The 25,043-nt window shown below is 36.1% G+C and overlaps 1 protein-coding gene across 3 annotated transcripts in view; it reads right to left on the reverse strand.

Annotated features, from left to right (window-relative positions):
- Window positions 1-25,043, reverse strand: part of EIF2AK3 (eukaryotic translation initiation factor 2 alpha kinase 3) — a 92,762-nt gene that overhangs the window by 30,266 nt on the left and 37,453 nt on the right. For all 3 annotated transcript variants that reach the window (XR_005064103.1, XM_037029642.1, XM_037029641.1), the window contains exons 3-12: window positions 22,380-22,574; window positions 20,654-20,784; window positions 18,826-19,057; window positions 17,465-17,627; window positions 16,332-16,472; window positions 15,344-15,466; window positions 13,659-13,888; window positions 13,187-13,299; window positions 8,863-8,985; window positions 3,665-3,814 (exon numbers count right to left, since the gene is read on the reverse strand). Coding sequence is in view for 2 of the 3 variants with exons in the window: in XM_037029642.1 (XP_036885537.1) it covers window positions 3,665-3,814; window positions 8,863-8,985; window positions 13,187-13,299; window positions 13,659-13,888; window positions 15,344-15,466; window positions 16,332-16,472; window positions 17,465-17,627; window positions 18,826-19,057; window positions 20,654-20,784; window positions 22,380-22,574 (1,601 nt within the window). In the remaining variant the exon portion in view is untranslated. The remainder of the gene's footprint in view (window positions 1-3,664; window positions 3,815-8,862; window positions 8,986-13,186; window positions 13,300-13,658; window positions 13,889-15,343; window positions 15,467-16,331; window positions 16,473-17,464; window positions 17,628-18,825; window positions 19,058-20,653; window positions 20,785-22,379; window positions 22,575-25,043) is intronic.

Below are 25,043 nucleotides of genomic sequence, written 5' to 3' on the forward strand. Positions count from 1 at the left end.
TCATAATTACATTAGCCAAGACCAAAATGAAGGAGAGAATCCTAGAAGCAGCAAGAGATAAGGGGGCAGTCACCTACAAAGGAGTACCCATCAGACTGTCAGCGGATTTCTCAAAAGAGACCTTACAGGCAAGAAGGGGCTGGAAAGAAGTATTCCAACTCACGAAATCCAAAGACCTACAGCCAAGATTGTTTTATCCAGCAAAACTTTCATTTAGAATGGAAGGACAGATATGGTCAAGTTCAAGTAGTTCATCATCACCAAGCCCTTTTTATATGAAATGCTAAAGGGACTTATATAAGAAAAAGAAGATGAAAAATATGAACAGTGAAAGGACAGCAAAGTCACAGTTATTAAAAACCACACCTAAAACAAACGCAAACCTACAGGACAGCTAGATCAGGAGTGGAACCATAGAAATGAAGAACGCATGGAGGGTTAGCAACAGGGGGGTGGGAGGAGGAGAAGGGGGGAGAAGGCACAGAAAATAGCATAGACAGTAGGTAGAAAATAGATAGGGGGGAGGGCAAGAATAGTGGGGGAAATATAGAATCTAAAGAACCTGAGACATGTGGTTATTAACTAAGGGGGGGAGAATGGTGGGGGAGGGAGTGTGTGGCTGGAGGGGAATAAAAGGGGGGGAATAGAACAACTGTAATGGTATAATCAATAAAATATATTTTTAAAAAAACCTCCCAAAAGTAAAAGTCCAGAACCAGATGGCTTCACTAGTGAATTCAACCAAACATTCAAAGAAGATTTAATAAGTATCCTTCTCTAACTTTTCAAAAAATTAAAGGAGAGGCTATAATCCCTAACTCATTACCCTAATACCAAACATTACCCTAATACCAAAACTTGGCAAGAACAAAACACACACAAAATCACACACTAGTATCTCTGATGAATACAGATACAAAAACCCTGTACAAAATATTGGCAAATCAAATACAATAATACATTAAAAGGATCATATGTCATAATCAAATGGAGTTCATTCAGGGGTGTGAGGATGGTTAAACATATGCAAACTGATCAATGTGATAAACCACAGAAAATAGGATAAAAAATCATATGAACAGATACAGAAAAAGCATTTGACAAGATATAACATCCATTTATGATTAAAACACTCAATACAGTGGGTATACAGAGATACTTCCCTATATACATAATAAAGTGCATATATGAAAAACCCTCAGCTAAAATCATACTCGATGGTGAAAAACTGAAAGCTTTTCCTCTAAAATTAGGAACAAGACAATGATGCCAACTCTCACCACTGTATTCAACATCATTCTGGAAGTCCTAGTCACAGCAATCAGGCAAGAGAAAGAAATAAAAGACATCCAAGTTGGAAATGAAGAAGTAAAACTGCCACCTTATGCAGATGACATGATTCTGTATATAGAAAATCCTAAAAATGCCACCAAAAAGTATTATAGAAACAATAAACAAATACAGTAAAGTGGCAGAATACAAAATCAATGTACAAAAATTCGCTGCATTCCTATACACTGAAAATGTTAGGAAAAGAAATGAACAAAACTTTTCCATTTGTAATCACAACAAAAATAAAATACCTAGGAATAAACTTAACAAAAGATGTGAAGGACCTATATACTGAAAAGTAAAAGGCACTGTGGAAATAAAATGAAGAAGGCAAAGAAATAAGAAGATATTCCATGTTACAGACTGGAATAACTGACACAGTTAAAAAGGCCTTATCAACTAAGGCAATATACAGATTTAATGCAATTACCGACAAAATCCCAACATTCTTCAAAAAAATTGGAACAAAAACATCACCAACTTTGTACGGAACCATAAAAAAATCCCAAATTGTAAAAGCAATCCTGAGGAAAAAGAACTAAACGGGGGGTTATCATACTCCCTGATGTTAAATTATATCACAAAGCTACAACAATCAAAACAATATGGTATTGGCAGAAAACAGTTACACATGCCAATGGAACAGAATCGAGATCCCAGAAGTAAATCGACATGTATATGGGCAACTAATTTTCAACAAAGAAACCAAAAAGATACAATGGAGAAAAGAAAGTCTCTTCAATAACTGGTGTTGGAAAATTTAAAAAGCCAAATGTAAAAGAAGAAAACTAGACTGCTACTTGACACTATACATAAATATTTACTCAAAATCACTTAATAACCTAAATATAAGAACTGAAACAATAAAGTACATAGAAGAAAATATATGTACTAAATTTACAGATCTTGGTATGAGAGAAGATTTTATGAACTTGACCCCAAAGGCAAAGAAGTAAAAAAAATAAATGAATGGAACTGCATCAAACTAAAAAGCTTCCTCACAGCAAAAGAAACCATCAACAAAACAAAAAGGCATTCAACTGAATAGAAGATATTTGCAAACAATACTTCTGATAAGGGGCTAATATTCAAAATATATAAAGATGTCATACAACTCAACCCCAAACAAACAAACAATGCAATTCAAAAAATGTGCAAAGGACCTGAACAGACATTTCTCCCCAAAAGACATACAAATGCCCAACAAATATATGAAAAGATGCTCAACTTCACTAGCTATGAGAAAAATTCAAATCAAACCACAATGAGATACCACCTCACACCTATTAGGATGGCTATTATCAATAAGACAGAAAGTGTAGGAGAGGTTGTGGAGAAAAAGAAATCTTCATACGTGGCTGATAAGAATGTGAACTGGGACAGCCGCTATGGAAAACAGTATGTAGGTTCCTCAAAAAATTAATAATAGACATGACTGTCTAACCACTATGGTGTACATATAAAACTAATCCAGAATACTGAATATAAACTGTAATTTAAAAAAATTAAGAATTGGAGCTATCATATGACCCAGTAATCCCTCTTCCAGGTAGCTACCTTAAAAAATTTGAAAATATTTATTCAAAAAGATATATGTGTCCTTATGTCATTGTAGCATTATAAATGATAGCCATGACATGAAAACAACCTAGGAGTCCTTCAAGAGATGACTGGATAAAGAAGTGGTACATATATATATAACAGACTACTACTCAGCCATAAGAAAAGATGAAATACTGCTATTTGTGACAACAATGGAGAATCTTGAAAGTATCACACTAAGCGAAATAAGTCAGATGGAAAGGACCATATGATTTCACTCATGTGGATGATAAAACAAAAAGCAATAAACAAAGAAAACAAGCAAATAAACGCAGAGACAATAGATAACAGAAGAATGATTACCAGAAGGGAAGGGGAATGGAGGGAGGACAAAGAGAATAAAGGGTGTCTGTCAAATATATGGTGACACATGGACACCTGACTGGGTAGTGAGCACACAGTGCAATACACAGATTATATATTATGGACTTATACACCTGAAAGTTATATGTTATATAATGTTATATAACATTAACTAATGTCACCCCAATAAATTTAATTAAAAATTCATGTTCTGGACAAAAAAAATCATGTTTAAATCCTAAAGAAACTTTCATTTAACAAGTGACTAGAGAATGTTCCAAAACATGGTGAGAGAATAGTAATCTGCTGTTATTTTTCTTTTAAAAAGTCATCTCTGAAATTATAAGAAATAACATTTTGTTTGCATTAGCAAAAAACTAACCTGAAAGAAAATATCGTTTTTTAAGTCTATATCTAACAATGTTACCTTTCATCTTTCAGCCAAATTTCATCCATTTTTTCTTGCCACTTCTCTGGTGGCGCTTCCAACCAAGCATTGAAATACCTAACAATTCCTGGGTGTTCAAGCTTGGCTAAGGCTTTAACTTCTCGCATTACCTTTTCCCGAGCCAATTCTCTGAAATAGAGAAAAAAAGGAGAAACTGAAGGATGCACTGATCTCAACAAGTAATCATATCCAATAGTAAGAAATAAAATAAAATTCTCCCTAGGATCTAAAATTAGAAACAGATGAATTAGCCTAGTGGTATAATTCTAAAAAGCCAATATTAAGTCCTGTACTTAAAAAAAAAATACATGTATAGTATTTTGTTTGTTTTAGTTGTAGAATTAAGTGCTACGAGCATGTATATTGCTTCATTGAAAGAAAGCTTTCTTGGCTTATGAAAAATGGATGAGTATAGACCTTTAAAGATTATTGCTTAATGTTCTTTAATGAATAAAAGGATGAATGGGTACAAAGTGAATTATTCAGAAAACAAAGCTCAGTATCACAGCTCAGGAACATGGAGAATGACCACCAAACAGGGTACATATTACAATCCAGAGTTTGTCCTAGCATGTTTGTTTAAAGCAAGCCTCAACTACTGAATATCATAGGCAATGAAGTTTAATGACAAAGCATCTAGATTTGACCTTCTGCTGTGATCACTTTTCTGATTCATCTAATCTCATATTTCTAGGGATCCTGCTATCACCTGAAACAACGTAAGTACAAGTTAAATCTGCTTCCTTCTCCAGGAGGTCATCAGCTACTCCCAATTTCCCAGCTGTGTTTTCTTGTTACCGTCCCCACTCTGGGATTCCTGGTATGTTTCTGAATCTGTCAGCTTCTAGGTCCAAACTTACCAAAACCTACCAGCTCCTCCTTTCATTTCCTTACACTCATTCCTTCCTTGTCTGTCCCCACTACTGCTGGGCTAGTATTCTGTATCTTAAGACTAAACTTCTGCAGAAATAAATCTCCTAAGATACATTCTTTTCTCTGACCCTCTTCCTCATCAGCCATCTATGTGCACACCACCTCCAGTTGTACAAGGGTGCAGTCAGGGGATCCCCAAAAGAAGGATTTGTAACGGGGCCTAGAATTCAGGGTGTCCAGGAAATATTAAAAATATGGAATGTCCTCACCCCCACAAGTCTGAACTGGGGGATGGGATACATGGAGCAGGAACATTGAGTTTTGCATAGCAACAGTTTTACAGATAACCTCTAGAATGGTCATTTAACATATCTATAACCTTTAACTAGTTTCACTGATAGGTTAAATAGCTGTGGCCATGCTTTCAGCCAGGGAGAAGGGAGTGACTTCCACCCAAGATATAACTGGGAGGCAACTCCTCCCAGTTACAGAGCCCGAGAACTTGGAGATGATTGTCTCCACACCATGGGGTGTGCCTGCCCAGATTTACTGTGGCAGCCCAGAAAAGCTGGAAAATGCAGGAGTGCTGGCAAGTATAGCTGATTATGAAAAGAGTTGGAAATGGGGCTGAAGAGGAAGACTAGCACTGGGATTTAAACCCAGGCACAGCAGCCGTGACAAGAACCACCACTCTGCTTTGGCAAAGAATCACCATGGGCAGAGAGAGAACCGCCATGCAGCTTTGGCAGGTGAGAATCACGTGGCTTTGGGTCTCCCTTTGTCACACAGCTTAGGTAGCTGGAAAATAAGATGTAGCAGCGATTGCAGAGCTCTCTCTTAGCAGTTCTGAGGAATGTAGGAAAGATGCTGTGGAAAAGAAAGGGGTGAAAGGACTCTTGCTGGTAGGCCAAGAGAAGGTGCCACATGGGTTTGGAATAAGAACTGGAGGTCCCAGCAACACAGCTGATGGTGCCGGGAACCGAGGGAGGCCTGCCAGGAGAGCACAGATTACTGGGAAGAACCGGGGGCTGCCTGAGCCATGGACTTCTATTTTTGTTCCTGAGCTATGGTACCCCAGACCAGGCAAAGGGGAGAAGGAAGGACTGTGTGTGTTTGTGGGTGTTTTAAGGGACTTTGGGATTTTGATGAAGATATTAAGTCATTACTCTTAAGTCTGTATAGCTTGAATAAATAATTCCTTTCCTTTTCACCAATCTCTAACATGGAGAGCTATAATTCTCTGGCAATGGGCAAGGTGAACCTAGTACAGGGAGACCCCAGAAGAAGGGGGGGTCAATTCAGTAACACTGTGGGACCCCTTTCCCTAAGAGCTAATCAGGGAAAATCATAGGAGACCACATTTGAAGTAGCTTTAAAGTAATGCAACTACTTGCACATGGGCAGTAAAAGCCCGCCAAAACTAGCCAGGAAGGATCCGCCCTGTAAGAATACAGTCTCTCTAGCGTGTGAGGTCAATCTCCGCTTGAAGTTGGCCTGCTCCCATGTTCTCTGCTATAAACTCTGGGTGTTTGGTTCAATTCTTTGTCCCAATCACTGAGAACCTGGTTACCTATGCCCACCTGTGACACAGTCACCTCCACTTTGATCACATGGCTCTGTTCAAAGAGCCATAAGAGTCTACAAAAAGAAATATAAACTCCTTTGCTTGACACTGAAGATGCTATGACCCATCTTTTCCATCTTCTCTTCCACATCCCCTCCCAATTATTACCCCTGTGCTCTACCCTTACCAGAACTCTCACCATTCTCTTCACCATCCTTGAATGCTTGCCTAGCACATTCACCCAGGACATGTCAGGTACTTGGCCATCCCTCCCCTACACACCTGTCTATTGAGGGATAGACTACTCTTGAACACTCAGCACAGAAGTCACTACCTCCATAAACTTGCCTTCCTTGACTGCCCTTTGGCTACATCTGTGCTTTTTTCATGACAAGCTATTTACTTAAGTAAATCATGGATCACAATCCTCTTTGCAGTGGATCTGAGTATATACACAAAAACCTCAAATAGTTACAGGTTTTTTAGCACAGAAGTCTTTCCTATGTGTTGCCTTGCACATGTAAATATTCAAACTATTCAAAAATTACATACTAAAGAAATGAATTAGTCCCATAGTACTCAAACCATCCCATCCTTGTGTCCCTGCATGGCATGGGCCCAGCTCCCTGTGGAAAGTGAGGTCCAATGCACAGGACCAATGCCCACAGATAGGATCTTCTATGGGGAATCAGACCTGCATTCTTCCTGGGCCACTTTGAGACTTGCTTTTGCTAAAACTCCCTCACCATGAATTGAGGCAGAAAGTGCTTACTATAACTTCCTAATGTCTGTGTTAAACCTCCCCAGTATGGAGCGTAACCAGTTCAAACACTTTTGCCCTTGGTCTGCAACATCCTTCTCTTTTGTTTTCTGGAAATCCTCTCCTGGCATCCTTTCCTTTGTTTTCTGGAAAAGGTAACCACATAAGTGAACCTGTATATAGTAAATGAGGACCATCATGTAATGTGCTCAGAAAAGCAATAAAAGTCTGTCAAGGCAAGGGTCAGTGCACTCTCCTCTTGAGAGAGTGGCTGAGGCTCTCCAAGGCACTCTCCCCTTGAGAGAGTGGTCTTGCTGTCCCTTTTCCTCCACAGGACTCGGTAGTCTGGGGAATGTCTCGTCTCATCCATAACGCTGCGGACCCAATGAGCCAGGGTCCATGTCACCTATCTGTTGTACAGAACATCTTACTACTAGTTAGAACAGTCTGGCAGTTAGTGCACATTTACCAAGAATCCATGCTAAGTAAAATAAACTAGGCAGAGAAAGACAAATAAATATGATAGTATTTCACTTATATGTAGAATCTAAAGAAAAAATAAGCCAATAAATAAAATAGAAAGAGATTCATAGATACAGAGAACAAACGGATATCTGTCAGAGGGGAGGGGAGTTGGGGAGTTGGGGGAAAAAGGTGAAGGGATTAAACAAAACAAAGACAAAACTCACTGATACAGACAACAACCAGTAAGGAGATTACCAGAAAGAAAGTGGGGTGAAGGGAGGAAGAATAGAGTACAGGGGGTGAGGTGGAAATGGTGATAGAAGGAGAATTGACTTTGGGTGGTAAACACACAATATACAGGTGATATATTATAAACTGTACACCTGAAACATATATAACTTTATTAACCAATGTCACTCCAATAAACTCAATACATTTTTTTTGAAAAGAAAAAGAAATCCATAGGTGCCTTCTACAATAAGTGAAAAGGAAGGTACTACTAAAAGCTCATCATCTTAAGCATCACACTGTTCTGAGCCAGAAATTCTACTTCTAGGAATCTACCCCAAGGAAACAGATGTGATCAAATATTTTTATAAAAGGTGCTGTATAAAGGGCACATAGACAAAGCCAAAGACAGATAGGATCAAGGGTGGGAGGTGGGGATGGCTGGGGTGGGAGGGAGTAGTGAGAAGAAAATGGAGATAACTGTACTTGAAAAACAAAAAGAATTAGCAAAGAAATAAAAGAAGGTGAACATTGCAAAGTTATTTCTAATTGTAACAAATTGGAAACAAATATGTAAAAATACAAAATAGTTAAATATAATACAGAACATGTATTAACTGGATTATCCAGCTATAAAAACACTTTTAATGTATTTTAACATTTTAATAAAATACTCAATAATATGGAAAACACTGAGGATACAATGAAGGAAGCAAGAGATGAACCTATACTGAATTGATACCTAGGTAAAGTTATGGCTAGAAAAAAATCAAAAGGAAACACTTTAAAATGCTAAAATGCTTATCAGGCAGAAAAGATACAGATAATTTTTATTTTAATAAAAATAACCTATACTGAATTGATACCTAGGTAAAGTTATGGCTAGAAAAAAATCAAAAGGAAACACTTTAAAATGCTAAAATGCTTATCAGGCAGAAAAGATACAGATAATTTTTATTTTAATACTTTTCCTTATTTACCATAATATTGATTGTTTTTAAATGGTGCTAGGTATTATAATCTATAGTTACTAAAATTCACTATGGGAAAGTTCTGAGTTATTAAAAATATAAAACAAGGGCACATTTTTTAAAAGTAGATTCAAAGCAATTAAAATAGATCATGCCTTTTAAACACCTAGTTACCTGGTAGCACTTAGATGTAAGATTCAGAAAGTCATAAAACGTTCTCTATAGTCTCTTTGGAGTATAGTGAGAAAGACACATTGCCTATGAGATTAAACTACACAGTGCTAACTCCAAGTTTACTAAAAGTACCATCCATTACCTGTTGGGGAGACGGATTCTCTTGATAGCATAATTGCAGTCATCTACTTTGTTTCTAGCTTCAAAGACAACTCCAAACCCACCACGACCCATGCACTGAATTGGCTCAAAATCTGTTAGATATCTAAAAAATTTTTAATCAATTAGTTTTAAATTTTGTAGTATGTAATAATCAGTTCAATCGTATTTCATGACATATAAAACATATAAATTCAACAAGTCTCATAGAACTTATTTTAATAAAGTATGTAAATTCTACTAATAGCATTCTTAGCATTCTACTATTAGCATTCTACTAATAGCATGCTTGGTTTTTATAAGCTGAGCAAACACATTTTAATTTTTTCACTAGGAAATTTATTAAAAATATAAAAACTTCTGCTTCATTGGGAATCACATTTTCTATTGTATTTTTTTCCATTGCCATTTAACCCCCTTATACCTCCCACCCCAGGAATCACTTGGGAATCACTTGTTCTTAAAGCAACTGTACTACTGTTCTGTCCTATCTAATACTTTCCATCACCTATCAAATATTTATATCCTTAATTCTCTAACCTAAAGGTTCTGTACTCAATTCAAAAATGTATTTTAATATTGTGTCAGTACCTGAAATCTTTATGGAACAAATTTAAGCAATCCTACCATAATTAGGTACTTTTCAAATCAGAAACTGCTCTAGCAACCAAAGCTATCTGAATTTGGCTGACCTGCCTCATGAGTTAGTATGCTCATGCCCAAAAGTGTTCAGACAGAAGCTAACTCAGCATCTGTCATTTACAAATGGACCTCCATATTGTAGCCATTTCTCCCTGTGGCTACAGGTTGTGCCTGACCTCACAACCAACTTGTACCAGGCTCTCTCATATTTAGGGCTTTGCTTCTACTATTTGCTCTAGGGGATGGCCTACCTCTTTGTACTTAATGAAACTATTCTTCCTTCATTCTGCTCATCTCAGTACCTCTGTAAGCCCTTCCTAGACCCCCATCTTAATGTTCTCATAGCAGTATGCACACAGTTGTTTGAACTATATTAAAACTTAATCTCAATATTTTGCAGTTATTGCATGCAACTCATTCTCCCCACTGCCATTGAATTGTGGGGGCCTTGAATACAGCAATACATTCTTATTTATCTTTGTATTTTCAGAGACTGGGCTTACCTGGCAAATAAAAGCTATAACAAATATCTACTGAAGAATGCATAAATTAATAAGTGAATGTATGAATGCATGCATGCATGCATGCTGTGGAAGTTTTCTTTCAGCCATATGGGGGAAGAGTTGAATTAGATTATCTTTCATATCTCTTATAAGACTAAATTTTTTAATTTATGATTTGCACACCCAAGCTAATTTAGTAGTTGGCTCAACTGGTTAGAACATAGAGAAGGAGGAGAAGCAAGAGATCCCAACCCTCCATGACTAATTATCTTCACAGAGAATGAAGAATAATAATCTGTACCCCTAAAAATAGCTAGTCAAGGTACTTCAGTACGAACCCATTTTCCCAGCTGCAAAATCCCATGAAGTTCATGTACTACTCCTAAAGTAGTACATGAATTACCTTCCTATGTTAAAGAAAACATCTATATGAAAATGGGTATATCTTCTGAAAAGAGAAACATCTCTTATATGCTTATAGGCTCTATAAATATCTATCACCTTGCCTAAGGTCCCAGCTGATAAACAAAAGTTGGGACTGGGACTCGTGACTGAATCCAGAGCTCATACTCTTAATAATGCCTAGAATATAGTAGGCACTCAACATATATTAGGTATTATTATAGAGCTCCTATATTTTAAAAGCTATTAACTGTACTTTTGAAATGGATAAAGTTAAAGGAAAATTAAGTCATTTAATTGTAGAGTACATTACTCTAAATTTCTTCACAACAGCTTTACAAATATATATACCTATTCATCACACCTCATTCCTCCTCCTCCTCCTCCCATCCAGCTTACTTATGATTTAAGGTTCAATTAAAATGTGACTGACTTACGATGTCCTCTTGAATCATCGCAACCAGAGTGAGTCACTTCGTTCATTGCTTTGTCTAATATGTTTATGTATTTACCCAGTACTACCCTCCCCATAGGCTTTAAGCTCCTCCAGAATAAGCCCAGTCTTTCTGTTTCTCCCAAAGCCTGAAATACTGACGTGCACACAGTTGTTCAGAGAAAAAGTTGAAGAAACAATGAATGCCTTCTATAGCAGTTTACCCACAGGAAGCTGTCAGGTTCTTTGTTCTCTCCCTCTCTTTCTTACTACCTGCTGGTATTGCTGGTCACTGACACATTAGCATCTCTATCAGTAGGGGTCTTAAAGCCCTTACCACTTTTTAGTCCCCTAGCAAATTTTGCTCTGAGAAACTAGTAGTTAAAACAAATTGATTACAATAAGTTCTCAATTTTTGATAATACAGTATGAATGCAGCTTAGATAAATTAAGTCCATAGATAATGAAAATATCACACATTTTAGCTGTCATTTTCCATCTTTTTTGTCATAAAACTATTATCCTAATTACAGTAAGGTTCTATATCTTTTCCTCATCCCCATTTAACTACAGTGCTAAGTATAATAGCAATACAAAGGGAAAAAGTAGTGATACTATATGAAAAATGAACTACAGCACCATTTCCTGTACCACAAGCATCAAATCTGCATGTGTGACAGATTGCTCAGAGGCTCTAATTTAAAAAAGATTTTACTTATTTATTTTTAGAGACAGGGGAAGGGAAGGAGAAGGAGAACGAGAGGGAGAGAAACATCTATTGGCTGCCTCTCAAATGTGCCCTAGCCGGGGACTGAAACCGTGCATGATCCAGGCATGTGCCCTGACAGGCAATCGAACTGGTTACCTTTTTCACTTTTCGGAATGTGGCCCAAGAACTGAGCAACACCAGTCAGGGCCACAGGCTCTAATTCTATTTTCTTTTCTTTTTTTTTTTAAATGTATTTTATTGATTATACCATTACAGTTGTTCTATTCCCCCCTCTTGATTCCCCTCCACGCGTACACTCCCTCCCCCACCATTCTCCTCCCCTTAGTTTATAACCACGTGTCTCAAGTTCTTTAGATTCTATACTTTCCCTCACTATTCTCGCCCTCCCCCTATCTATTTTCTACCTACTGTCTATGCTATTTTCTGTGCCTTCTCCCCCCTTCTCCTCCTCCCACTCCCCTGTTGCTAACCCTCCATGTGTTCTTCATTTCTATAGTTCTACTCGTGATCTAGCTGTCCTCTAGGTTTGCTTTTGTTTCGGTGTGGTTGTTAAAAACTGTGTTTGCTGTCCTTTCACTGTTCATATTTTTCATCTCCTTTTTCTTATATAAGTCCCTTTAGCATTTCATATAATAAGGGCTTGGTGATGATGAACTCCTTGAACTTGACCTTATCTGAGAAGCACTTTATCTGTCCTCCCATTCTAAATGAAAGTTTTGCTGGATAAAGCAATCTTGGATGTAGGTCTTTGGATTTCATGACTTGGAATACTTCTTTCCAGCCCCTTCTTGCAAAATTATTCAAATTGACTACTTCTTAGGCAACCTACTCACCACTTCTGCCTTTAAAAACAATCTATTCTATTGGCTTATTTCCCCATCCTCCTACTTCTAATCTAAACAGAATAAAGATGAAATAAATGAGGTTTAAGTCACATATGGAGATTTATATCATAGTCTAATAAAACAATTATTTAATATTATTAATGCTGAGCCCTGTTAGGGTGGGCGGGGATAGGAGGAAGCTCCGGCTGCACTTTGTCAAGATGGACATCTTCACAGTAACCTGAGTCCGAGGAAGAGACCACCAATGCTGTACTGCTTCTTGTTCAGAGGGCACCAATCCCCAGCTCCCACGGGGAGCCAACGAAAATAAAACCCCACTACATTCCCTGCTCCTGGTGTGACTGCTCCCGGCCTCATCCTGCAGACTGGGAGAATCTCACCAGGGTGCGCAAACACCAATAAAGCTCTTTATTGTCTATTTTATGGCTGATTGGCATTTCTTTCTCGGCAGAGCCTAAGAAAACCTCTCAAGCCCAGTAGACCCCCAACAACTAAATTATCTGATAAAAACTTCAAATTTGGTGGCTGAAATTCTAAACTTCTGTAACGCTCTATTTCTACCCATTTTAGGATTCATACACTTTGAATAAGTTTAAGTTACTTGAGGGTTAAGTGTATGTTTTATTTATATAGATAGTCACACATTAAAAAAATAGTTAAACAAGGTCTTATTCTAGAGGCCATTTCTACTTTAATCTAACAGTTGCCACCAGAAACTACCACACATAAATATTTTATGACAAGACTCTTACCGTGATATATATCCAGAATTTTTTATGTCATTCCAGCTACTGTCATTAGCGTCTCCACTTACAGAATCATATTTATTTTCAGTTTGACATTGAGTTTCAGATTCTTTCCTTTGCTGGTAAGGTGGGGGGAAAACCACACTATCAGTACAAAGATGAATGAAAGTTAGCTAACAATCTCAGGCTATGAAATAATATTGAAGAAGAAATAATATTGAGAAAAATAAAAGCATTATAAAAACACATAATACTGCATCACCCTTGTGAAATGGAAGGGGAATGACACAGATAGAAGCCAGACTGCTATTCACTGAGGAGAAATGAAAGGTAAGGAAGTGGAAATGGCATATGGGTAACAATGAGTTTACCGTAAAACTTAAGTAAATGTACCCCTCACACCCACCCCCAACACTCACAATTAGTTTTATAAACTCCAAACACTTTGAAATACATTAGATTCTAAAATATGTCTTACTCTGTGAGATTGAGGATGGAAAAGTCGGCAAACAATAAAAGTTGTTGCTATGATACAAAACAGAATAGTTAAAGCTATTTCCTTCCACCAATGTAAAAGGAGAACAGGGTCCTTTTTGCGGACATTCTTGTTGTAATTTGGGTTGTCGAGAAATCTGACTGTCATCTGTGTGTTCCTTGTGCTCCGTTTGCTCCTTTCCTTCCAGTAGTATGGTAGATAATAACCATTATCTTGAAATACAAACATTAAAAGGTTATTTAAATTTTTAAAAGATGATCCAAATCAGATATACCTTTACTTACTGGAAATTAATTTTTCTATGACTTATGACATTAATTCCTTTTATAGAAGTTTCATCTCTTCTCTAACCCACTAAATAGCCTCATTTACCCAACTTTTTCTTTTTCACTATGCAGTATTTTCCTTTATCCCATAAGCATTATAAATATTCTTTATACTGAGTGGTGATTGCTGCAGGGGCAGAGAGTGAGTGGAGGTGGAAGAGGGTATGGGGGGGATAAGATAATAGAAAAAATACAAAAAATGAACTATTAAAAAATAAATTTTCTTTATACCGAATAATAAGACTAGAAAAAATGTAAGGGCCAACCCACTCATTACTTCATTAATAATTAAATCCTTTAATTAATTATTAAAGAATTAGACAGTACTCAACTTCCTTGAAAGACTTTAAACTTTACTTTTACTTAGCATCACTCAAAAGCCAAATTTTAGCATGAATCATTCTTCACAGGCTGAAAGGAAAATATTTCCATCACACTGCCTGGTTAATTCTAGGTTGTCTAAATGAGTTTGTCTAGAAAGCAGACTGTCTTTTTTGTCTTCTATATTGTATTATGTGGGCAGATTACAAAGTGCTCTCATACCTGTAGTTTGATCAAATCAGATAAAGACTGCTGTTTCTAGTTCATAGCTCTCTCTGGGTTTGTTGTTGTTTTTTAATCAATTTAAGTTCTACAATTATTTCCCAGTTCTAATAGCTAATGTAACTGATGAGGAATCTATGGTTTTGTCTAATGCAAATTTGAGGACTTTATTTTTTTAATATCTAACTGCGCAAGACACAAAGACCTATGTATCTTATTATATGTCAATTTTAAATACATGGGAATGTATTTCCTACCAAAGTTCACCTATTTTTGACCTTTGCAATAATTTCCATTGTCTGCAAACAAAATTAAAATACCTTATTTTACAGTATTTTCACATAGCTTTATGGAAACACATATTTTCTTCATTAAACAGAGTGACTTTATATTGACTACATTATATCAGCTGATAATTCAATAAAGACTAATAAGAACAACTAGTGGTTATTGAACACTTATTTGCCAGGCATGGTATTAATTAAGTTTGCACACACATTATCTCAGACCTCACAACAACCCAATAAATAGACATGAAGACTACAATCCTTGTTTTACAGATGACACAAAGTAAAGTTAGATGCCCAACCCAGCACGTAACAAAATGAATTTGAACCTTGGCAACCTGACTTTGCAACTTGCACCTTGGCCACCATTCACAATACTGCCTTCTACAGTATTTTATTTTTCCACCCTCCAATTAACTACATTTCATTTAAATTCTATTAATTAATTCCAAGTTAATATATAAAATAAATAAATAAAACAGCATTTTAACCCAAGAGTAATCACACTTACCATATGGATACTGCAAGATTGAAAGTGCACCATTACTGTACTCTTCATGGGAAAACTTATCATTACTAAGACACTTATCAAATTCATCAGACCCCACCAAGATAGGAGTCCTGGAAGGAGAATCTAAAAGAAAATGTAAAAACTTAACCAATATGACTTTCATGAAAACATATGTACCTCATTCTTTCAAAAAACAGATATGCAACCACAGTTCAATACAAGCATATAAGATAAACAAATGGTTCAAGGTTCTTTCCCTTGAAAAGCAGTCTAATAAATTCTTTAAACAAGTACTTAAAAACTGTGTGATAAAAAATATACACAAGGGCCCTGGCTGATGTAGCTCAGTGGACTGAGCATGGGCTTGTGAAGCAAAGGGTCACCAGTTCAATTCCCAGCCAGGGCACATGCCTGGGTTGCAAGCCAGGTCCCCAGTAGGGGACATGTGAGAGGCAACCACACATTGATGTTTCTCTCCCACTCTTTCTCCTTCCCTTCCCCTCTCTCTAAAAATATATAAATAAAATATTTTTTTAAAAAGGTAATTACCATATTAAAAAATATATATACACAAGGTACAAAAAGATAACTGATGAAAGTAGGTAGGCTAGTATGTAATTTCAATTCATTAAGTGTTTCAAAGATTATGATGTAACAACTTGATAATTTTTCATAAATATTCTTGATATAAGTAGGTTAAGCACTGATACTTAGGCATGATTAATGAATGGTTAAGAGTTTTCCTAAGTTGTACAGGGAAATATTTTATTAACCTTGAGTTCTGGTGAAGGAACTGCTGTTTCATGGAATCATGTTCTAAATGATAATTAGAATTCATTAACATTTGAAATACCTCCCTAGTTTTTCAGAAAATACAGAGAATATAATCATTGTAATCTCTGTGGTAGTCAAAACTAGGGCAAAGACACAAAATAATTAGGCTTCTGAACATGTTAATAAACTTTATGAAAGTTTCCAATTCACTTACGGATTAAAGGTTTCCATTTGATTGTTGGCAAAGGAATAACTGCATTTTCATTATTAATAGATTCCAAGGCCTTGGGGCTCGTAGGAAACTTGTTTGAAATTCTGACTGATGATTGAAGATACAGCTGGCCTCTGTACATTCCTGAATCAACCAGAACATTATCAGTTATGTTTATAATAAAACACCAATAATCTTTTTCAAAGAGATTCATTTTGATTTAATAATATTAGATTAATTCCAGTATTTTTCATGTGTTATACAGCTCTTTTCAAAGAACCATGCCTGAAGCAAATGACCCAAAGGCTAATCAACAAAAATATGGGAGGAAAGTTACACACAAGGTCCACACAATTATTTCTCATTGAATAAAAATTTTCAGTAACTACTGGAAAACACATCCAGTAGCAAAATTCAAAGAAAAGTCATTAGTGTACTCTTAGGAGACTAATAACTTAGATGAAGTAACATTCTCCTTAAGGAAACCTAAACATCTACAATTCCAGAGATACTGCTAACAATTCAGTTAAATATTATCATTACACATGTATAACATGTTAATCTTTCAAATTCTTGCATTTCATTGAGGATGAATGGTGGATAGCACACTGATAAAACTTAAAGAAGTCTGTGAGTATCTGACCACCTATATTAGTTCAAATTATTGGATTCAAGGCTTTTCAAAAAGTTTTTAAAGAACTTCAATTGCCTAGAAGCATTCCAAATTTTTTTTACTTTTTAAAAAAGTTGTATAGATGCATAGTAAAAGTTAACATAATTTTTAAGGGAGGAGCAAACTGCAAGTACAAATACAAATGTAGAAAGTTTTAGACTTTGAGGATATATCAATAACTTGAAATGAGCTATGTACATGTATAATAGCAACATTTCTAAGCCTTTATGATATAGGTCTCAGAAGGGAAAAGAGTTATAGTAATTAAAAACTTCAGAATTGGATAAATGAAACAAAATAGCAGGAATGGAAATCAAAGTATAAATCTCAGGGCAACCTAAGGCATAGAATGTATTTACAGTAGTTATTAAAACTACAATAGGCACATCTGAAGTAAGAAGGAACAATGTAGGAATCAAATCTAGATGTCAATTTGTACTATCACTATATAAGGTTCACTCACCCAGGTAAACACTGTTTTCTGTGGCTCCTCGGGCAGCTTCTACAATATCTTCTTCATCTTCTAAAACTTCATCATTAGATGCATAACTAGTATCATCAAAAAGACTGATGGGAATAACTTTTCCACCCTTAACCAACCAGGCAGATGCAATGGGAGTACAAAACTAAACAAAAGTGGGGAAAAAGTCTAAATATTATTTCAAGCAGTATTTATGTATTCTAACTTCTAAAATACCATTTAAAAATCACAAATTTTTAAAACTTTTATTTTTCCAAATTTATGGAGATATAATTGACAAAAAGATGTATACTTATTATGAAAATGTGATATTTTGATTTACATATACACTGAAATGATGAGCACAATCAAGCTAATTAACACACACATCGCCTCGCATGTTTTGTGATTTTTGTGTGCACGTGGTAAGAACCTTTAAGATCTACTCTCTTCATTCATAATGTACACGTATATCAAATCATTACAATGTACCAACCAAATATATATATAGTTTTTCCTTGTAAGTTATACCTCAATAAAGCAGGAAAAGGTTTTTTTTAAAACATCTATTCTCTTGGCAAACTTCAAGTATACAATATAGAATTATTAACTACACTAATCACCATGCTGTACATTATATCCCCAGAATTTGTTCATCCCGCATAACCGAAACTTCGCACCCTTGACCAACATCCCCCACTCCCCTTTCCCCCATCCTCTAGCAATCATTATTCCCCTGTCTGCTTCTATGGATTCAACTTTCTTAGATTCCACATGTAGGTGAGATGATGTAGTATTTAACTTTCTGTGTCTGGCTTATATCAATGTCCTCCAAGTTCATCAATATTGTTGCAACTGACAGGATTTCCTTTTTTAAGGCTGAATAATCCCATTATATGTATATATACACACACCACATTTTCTTTATCCATTCATCCACTGATGGACACTTAGACTGATTCCATACCTTGGCTACTATGAATAATGTTATACTGGACATGGTAGTACAAATATCTCTTTGTACTACCTGAGTATGTACCCAGAAGTGGAATTGCTACATCACACAGCAGGTCTATTTTTAATTTTTTGAGGAACCTCCAAACTGTTTTCCATATGGGTTGGGCCAATTTACATCCCCATTAGCAGTGTACAAAGATACCCTATTGTACACTGTTCACCAACATCCTCACGAACACGTGTCTTTTGTCTTTTTCAAAATAGCCATTCTAACAGGTATGAAACCACAAATTTCTTAATCACAGAGAATAAGTTAAAAATTCAAAATGCAGTCATTTCCCACTACCTAATGCTTGGTCAAACAGAAAGGAAGAAACAGTTCATAAATTCTCAATGGTTTTAGGTACCTGATATTCCCATTCCAGATGTCCTCCCTTCTTACTAAAAGCCATAACCTTCCAATCAGCAACTGAGACTTTTATCACTGTATCCACAAGGGCAGCTTCCTGTTCTTCCACATCTGAAATAATTCCAGACTCTTTGCTCCAACTGGGTTTTAAGGTGCTTTCAATAAATCCAGCTCTAGTTTCCATGTCTGGAATATATCGAAGTTCAAAGTGCCCAACACTGAAATTCCACCTTAAATTCACAAAGGCATGTTTCAGAAATTTATACTTGATACAAGGGGGCCAAATAAAGAATTTTTCTAGAGTAAAAAAAATAATAATAATTAAAATCTTTTTTTAAATTTTATTTATTTATCTTTAGAGGGGAAGGGGAGAAGAGAGGGGAAAAACATCAATGTATGGTTCCCTCTCATGGGTCCCCTACTGGAAACTGGCCTGCAACCCAGGCATGTGCCATGACTGGGAATTGAACCGCGATACTCTGGTTTGCAGGCCTGCGCTCAATCCACTGAGCCACACTAGCCAGGGCAGAATTAAGATCTTTTGATGAGAAAAACTCCACAAAATCTTCTGTAAAGAAGCACTGATAATTCACGCCACAAGAGGGTGTAACTTTGCCCCGACTCTTCAGAAACAATGATTCTGAAAATTGTGATCTGACAGCTATGGCACAGATTTTCTCTCAAAAATTAATGTTTTACATTTCCAAATCAGAAAGTCTTTTTTCAAAACACATCAAAGTCATCTTAAAATGAGGCAGCATTCAGGTGCCCTTACTTCTTAATTAAAGTCTGGGCACATTTCACTCAAGTGCAGAGAAATTCATGTCTGCCAGTAAACTAATGTAAACGGCAAGATGAACACATGAATTTTAAATTTATATGAAAGCATATCTTGAAGGGCAATGTGACACAGTATGCCAAGCCTCACATACCACCTTACCTACAATCTCTACTCACTGAGATCTGGAAAGTCCCTTAATCTTTTCTCAGTTTCAGTGTTCTTATTCATAAAGTGACAATAATAACATTTCCTCTATAATTAATATATGGAAAAAATCACTTACCTATTAATAGTATAATATCTTGTCACTTAGATATAAAATGAGCTTAAAATTACATCTATTGAAACAAAGGAGCCAAATAAAAGAACTTTTCTAGAGTAAACAAAATACATACACACACATATACAAACACATATATACACACTCTTAGGAACATGGATCTTAGACACCAGATTCTTCTTGTACCGGTAACTCAAAATTCTAATTAATTTGAACATCTGTTCCTAAGGTAGCTGAGCACTCAGCAAGCACTCAAACATTAAAAAAATAAAACACAAAATCCTATCAAAATAAAAAAAAGTTAGGCTGTCAGCAGATACTTTCTCTACTCACAGTCCAATAAACATAAAAAAAATGCATTCTTAACTGAATTGGGGAAAATTAATTATACTGCATCATACTAAACTAAATTTGAAAGTCTGGTTCACTTTCCAAACATAAAGATGAGATCTAATATAATTTTTACTACAAAGACAATTTAAAAATTAAATATTAGGATTTTAGAAAATCACACATATATGTAGTTTAAGAACAGCATCTTATCCCATCATCTTATTTTTATCATGTTTAAATATAAAATTACATTAAAAATTCATTATTTGAAAAAAATAAATTTTACCAAATAAATTACATTTTCATACTTTAAGAAGAAAATACTTATAGGGAACCAAAATAGTTCAGAAAATCTGCAAAGAAAAATCTGATGAATTTTGATCTTGGTGTAGTTCTACATAATATGAGCAGCAACACTGTCTGAATACACACGTCTCATTGCCACTGCGAGGTCCCACAGCTCTAACAGTTTTCTGGGTATGTTGCAGAAGCAGGATGTCTTCTTGTTCCATTTCATCATTATCCCATTGGCGACAACCCAAAGCTGAACAGATGTACCTCACCTGAAAGACATGTAAAATTAGTTTAAAAAAGGTTACTAGAGACGAGCCATTAAAAGAATCTCTAACTTACTTTTTTTAAATATATAAAATGTGTAAGAAATACCCAACTATTAAGAAACAAATTAATTACCAACTCCTAAAATGAACTATTTAGAATCATAAAAGTAGCAATGAATATTTCAGGGAGTGATTTTAAAGATTTAGATCATTTTAGTCTTACCTTGAAAATTTTCATGGAATACACAAAAAGAAATGGATAACCAACTTTTATATATTAACAATATCATTTAATAAAATTTCAGATAAATTTATAACATCAACCTCAGAGTTTCCACATAATAGATATAGTTGGTTTTTGAAAATTTGAACTTTTTCTGGTAGCTACAGTATTACAAAGTACCTCCTTCAAATCTTTATTAAAATAAAAAGGAAGACTCTTAATATGACCCCAAACTAAAATTCTCAAAGAAAGAAGTGTAGCTGCTAGAATACCAGACTTTTGCAGAAAGTACATCCAGTTAGAGAACCAGAGGAGTTGGTTTGATCTCAGCGTTTAACAGATGAGATCACTGAAGTAAACAGAGAACACAAGGTCTCCCCAATGCAATGCAGAAGAAGGTGGGGGAGAAGCAGAAAAGCTTCTGCAACAAGGGGTATGGGTCCAGCACTTAGATAAGGAATCATTAAAGTTTGAAAAACTCAAGGTTCAAAGGGTAATTTTTCTATGCTTTCTTGATTCAGTCTTAAGTCTACTTATAAAATATTCTCACATCAATATGTTAAGGATTTTAAAAAGATTTTTACCTTTCTTAAAAAGATGTTTTTAATTAATTATTCCTAATGGATTTTTATTACAATACCCAATCTTAGATGCTGATTACGATCACATCCTAAGAGCTAATAGGAACAAAGTTTAGGTTTTAACAGCAGGACTTTATCAGACAGATCAAGTCAAATCTGACCTTGGAAGTTTCTGAACCTTTTAAAGTCTTACCAGTTCTCTTGTTTTTAATGTGAGCACAAACTTTTTTCCTGGATCCTCTTATTATAGGATCAAACTAGATAAAGAAATGAGTGGTACAATTATTCTTATTAGAATTGTTAATGATCTTTAAAGGGTTCCTCATCTACCCAAATGGAAACAAAAATATGTAACCCTTAGGAATACTGTGAGGATTTCAAAATGATGTATAATAAATGCATCTGACACCCAGTAGAACATGCTGTCTCCCTCCTATTATCCTGGCTCTGCTGTCTATTCTGTTATCTTGGATAAATCTAAGAGTTACTCTCTCAGTAATATTTTCCCCTTTCTACTTCATAGATTTTTATTAAAACAAATGATATTCTTGGGGGAAAAACTTTAATAAACCTCAGCCTGTAATAGTACACTTTAAGAAAACTACTTCTTCTATCCATATCGATTCTGATTTCTCATCAGAATATCCCATCCTTTCTTGTATTTACTTTCTCAAGTCCGCTATGTGCTAGAATCCTAGTAACCAAGCTTACTGATTGTATGCTCAGTAACAAGTCCTTCCTCCTTAAAAATGTTTACTGATTTCTCCCCAAATAAATTCAACATTTTCACTTACCTTTCCACTATATGCACTGAGTCCATATGTAGTGAGAGACTTTCCTCCAACCAAAACAACATCATCTCCAAATTTATAAGAAGATTCAAGAAGTGATTCAACTGTAAAAGGAACTGTTTCCATGTTCTCATGGTCTCGGTCCCACTGGAAAAGGTCTCCATCCAGGGAAGGGATGATTATCTTATTCCCCAAAACCTAAAATAAAAGGTACTTTTTAAAAGGCTCTTCACTGTAAGAAGAATAACTAAAAGCTGGAGTCTTGAGCCTGATATACTACAGCCTCTTCTCAGCAGCACAGCTCACCAACAGATAACAACCTAAAGGAACTGCCAATCTCTCAGGTGGGGGACCTACACAAAGTTTTCCATGATGGTTTTTCTCAAACTGTGTTTGCCAGGAGTGTCCCACAGTGATAAGTGAGTTACCAGAAGAGAGTTTTGTGACCAAGTGAGTTCAAGAAGAGGTTATTAGAAGGGTTCATACAGCTACCAATATGCTAACATACAAAATGATTTTCCAACAAAGGGACAGCAAATGCAGTATTTTCCAGGCCTATTTTATCCAGGTTAATTATTGTCATAGGCTCAGATCCAAGGAACACAGGGTGATTCACACAATATCCCATCCTTTCTTGTACTTACTTTCTCAAGTCCGCTATGTGCTAGAATCCTAGTAACCAAGCTTACTGATTGTATGCTCAGTAACAAGTCCTTCCTCCTTAAAAATGTTTACTGAGGGCCTACTATGTGCCAGGTATCATTCTGTTGCTTAGGATAGACCAATGAGCAAAATGAATAATAATAATGCTGTTCTGGAGCTCAAACTCTGGTGTCAGCAAACAACATTACGAATAATTATAGGGTATGTTAGGTGATAAAATGCAAGAGGGGAAAAAACAGAACAAGATAAAGGGAACTGGAAAATGTGCATGTGGGAGGGGAGAACACTGTCACTGAGGAGTTTAGGGTAGACCCTGCTAAGAATGTAATATTTGAGCAAAAGATAAACATGAAAGTTAACTATGCTTATTTTGGGGCCGCACTCTTTACCAAGGCCATAAGCATACACATCCCAGGGAAAGGGAATGGGCTACTGAGGCAAGGGCAGAAAAAGGGAAAGAAAGTAGAAGGACAGAGAGGATGATGATGGTTGGTAGCACTGAAGGTGTTGAAGGTGGTCAGATTTAGAGAGAACATAACTGAAAGGTAAGGCCAACAGGATTTCATGGTGGATTCCTGTATAGAATGAGCAAAAGAAAAGACTTCAGCCTGACTTTAAAGGTTTTGGCCAAGAATATCTTGTTTCTTGAGAAAGAGTTATTAGCACATGGTCTTGTGACATTAATCCTTTGGCATTTAAAACACATATACAATTTGACTTACTTTATCTAATGACAAAATTATTTTCCTGATATAGACTCACAACTTTGGAAAAAGAGAATAGGAAAGAAGAATAAGTTTAAGAAACAAAAAAATAAGATGCAAACAAATGCTGGTTTTAACTCTTTTTAAAACAACATTTCACTATGGACTTCATTCCTTAGCCAGGAAAATTTTTCTTTAAAGGGATACTTAAAAACTCCCACAGAACCAACAGGACTTCTAAGTTGGTGCCCAGCTCACAAACCCTCCCGTTCTCCTAGCTTTGACCCACACCCCTGGGGTTCTGGAGGACAGGTTGAAAACCACTATTCTAATCCACTCCTTTCTTTTTCTTTCCTTTCCTTCCTGTCCTTCCTTCCCTTTCCCACTTTCCTTCTGTAACAGCCTCTTTATACCTCTTACCTGGAAATTCCTTCACTCTAATTTCTCATTGTCTTATAGACTAATCTCTGGAGTAAGAGCTAAGCTTGTTATGACGTTATTCAAAAACCTCCAAAGCTCTCTGTTACCTTCTTAGTAAAGAACCCAATTCTAAGTCTGATATTCAAAAGTCCTCTAACCATGACTTCAAACAACCTTTTCCACCTAACCTTCACTTTTTCCCACACTGGCAGAAATCAGGCATCTATTAAACATACTATTTAATGTTACTTTTAATGTTCAGTTATTAACAAATTGTTAACATACAAGCAATTTCTTATCCCTGAAACAACCCCCTTTTTACCAACACCGCCCACTGAAATTCTATTTGGACATGAAGCTAACACCAGTTATGTTTTCTATGAAATCCAAGAAAAGGTTGGCAACACAAATTTGATGACAAAAATCTTCCAATTTCTGACGACTTCTGGCCAAGATGGAGGCATAGATAGACACACTGAGCCTCCTCACACAACCAAAATAAGGACAATAACAATTTAAAAACAAAAAACAACCAGAAATGACAGAAAACTGATGTATAGAAGTCCAACAACCAAGGAGTTAGAGAGGACACATTCATCCACACTGGTACAAGGAGCAGAGATGGGCAGGTGGGTGGAGAGAACTCGAGGCAAGGTGGCAGCTGGCAGACCCCTGGTGCACAAGGTGGTAGATGGCAGAACCAGTGAGGCTGCGGATTGTGGAGTGGGCTGGGCTCAGCAGGCAGTCACACATTCACACACAGATAAACCAGGCAAAACTGGGGGAAGCAAGACAGAGTGTGCAACCCAGGGTCCCAGTACTGAGATATAAAGCCTCAAACCTCTGACAAAAAACCCCTGGGGGGGTTGAGGTGGCAGTG

Source organism: Sturnira hondurensis, unplaced genomic scaffold, assembly GCF_014824575.4.
Source record: "Sturnira hondurensis isolate 20B ecotype Veracruz unplaced genomic scaffold, ASM1482457v3 Scaffold0020392, whole genome shotgun sequence".
In the NCBI taxonomy this organism is placed as follows: domain Eukaryota; kingdom Metazoa; phylum Chordata; class Mammalia; order Chiroptera; family Phyllostomidae; genus Sturnira; species Sturnira hondurensis.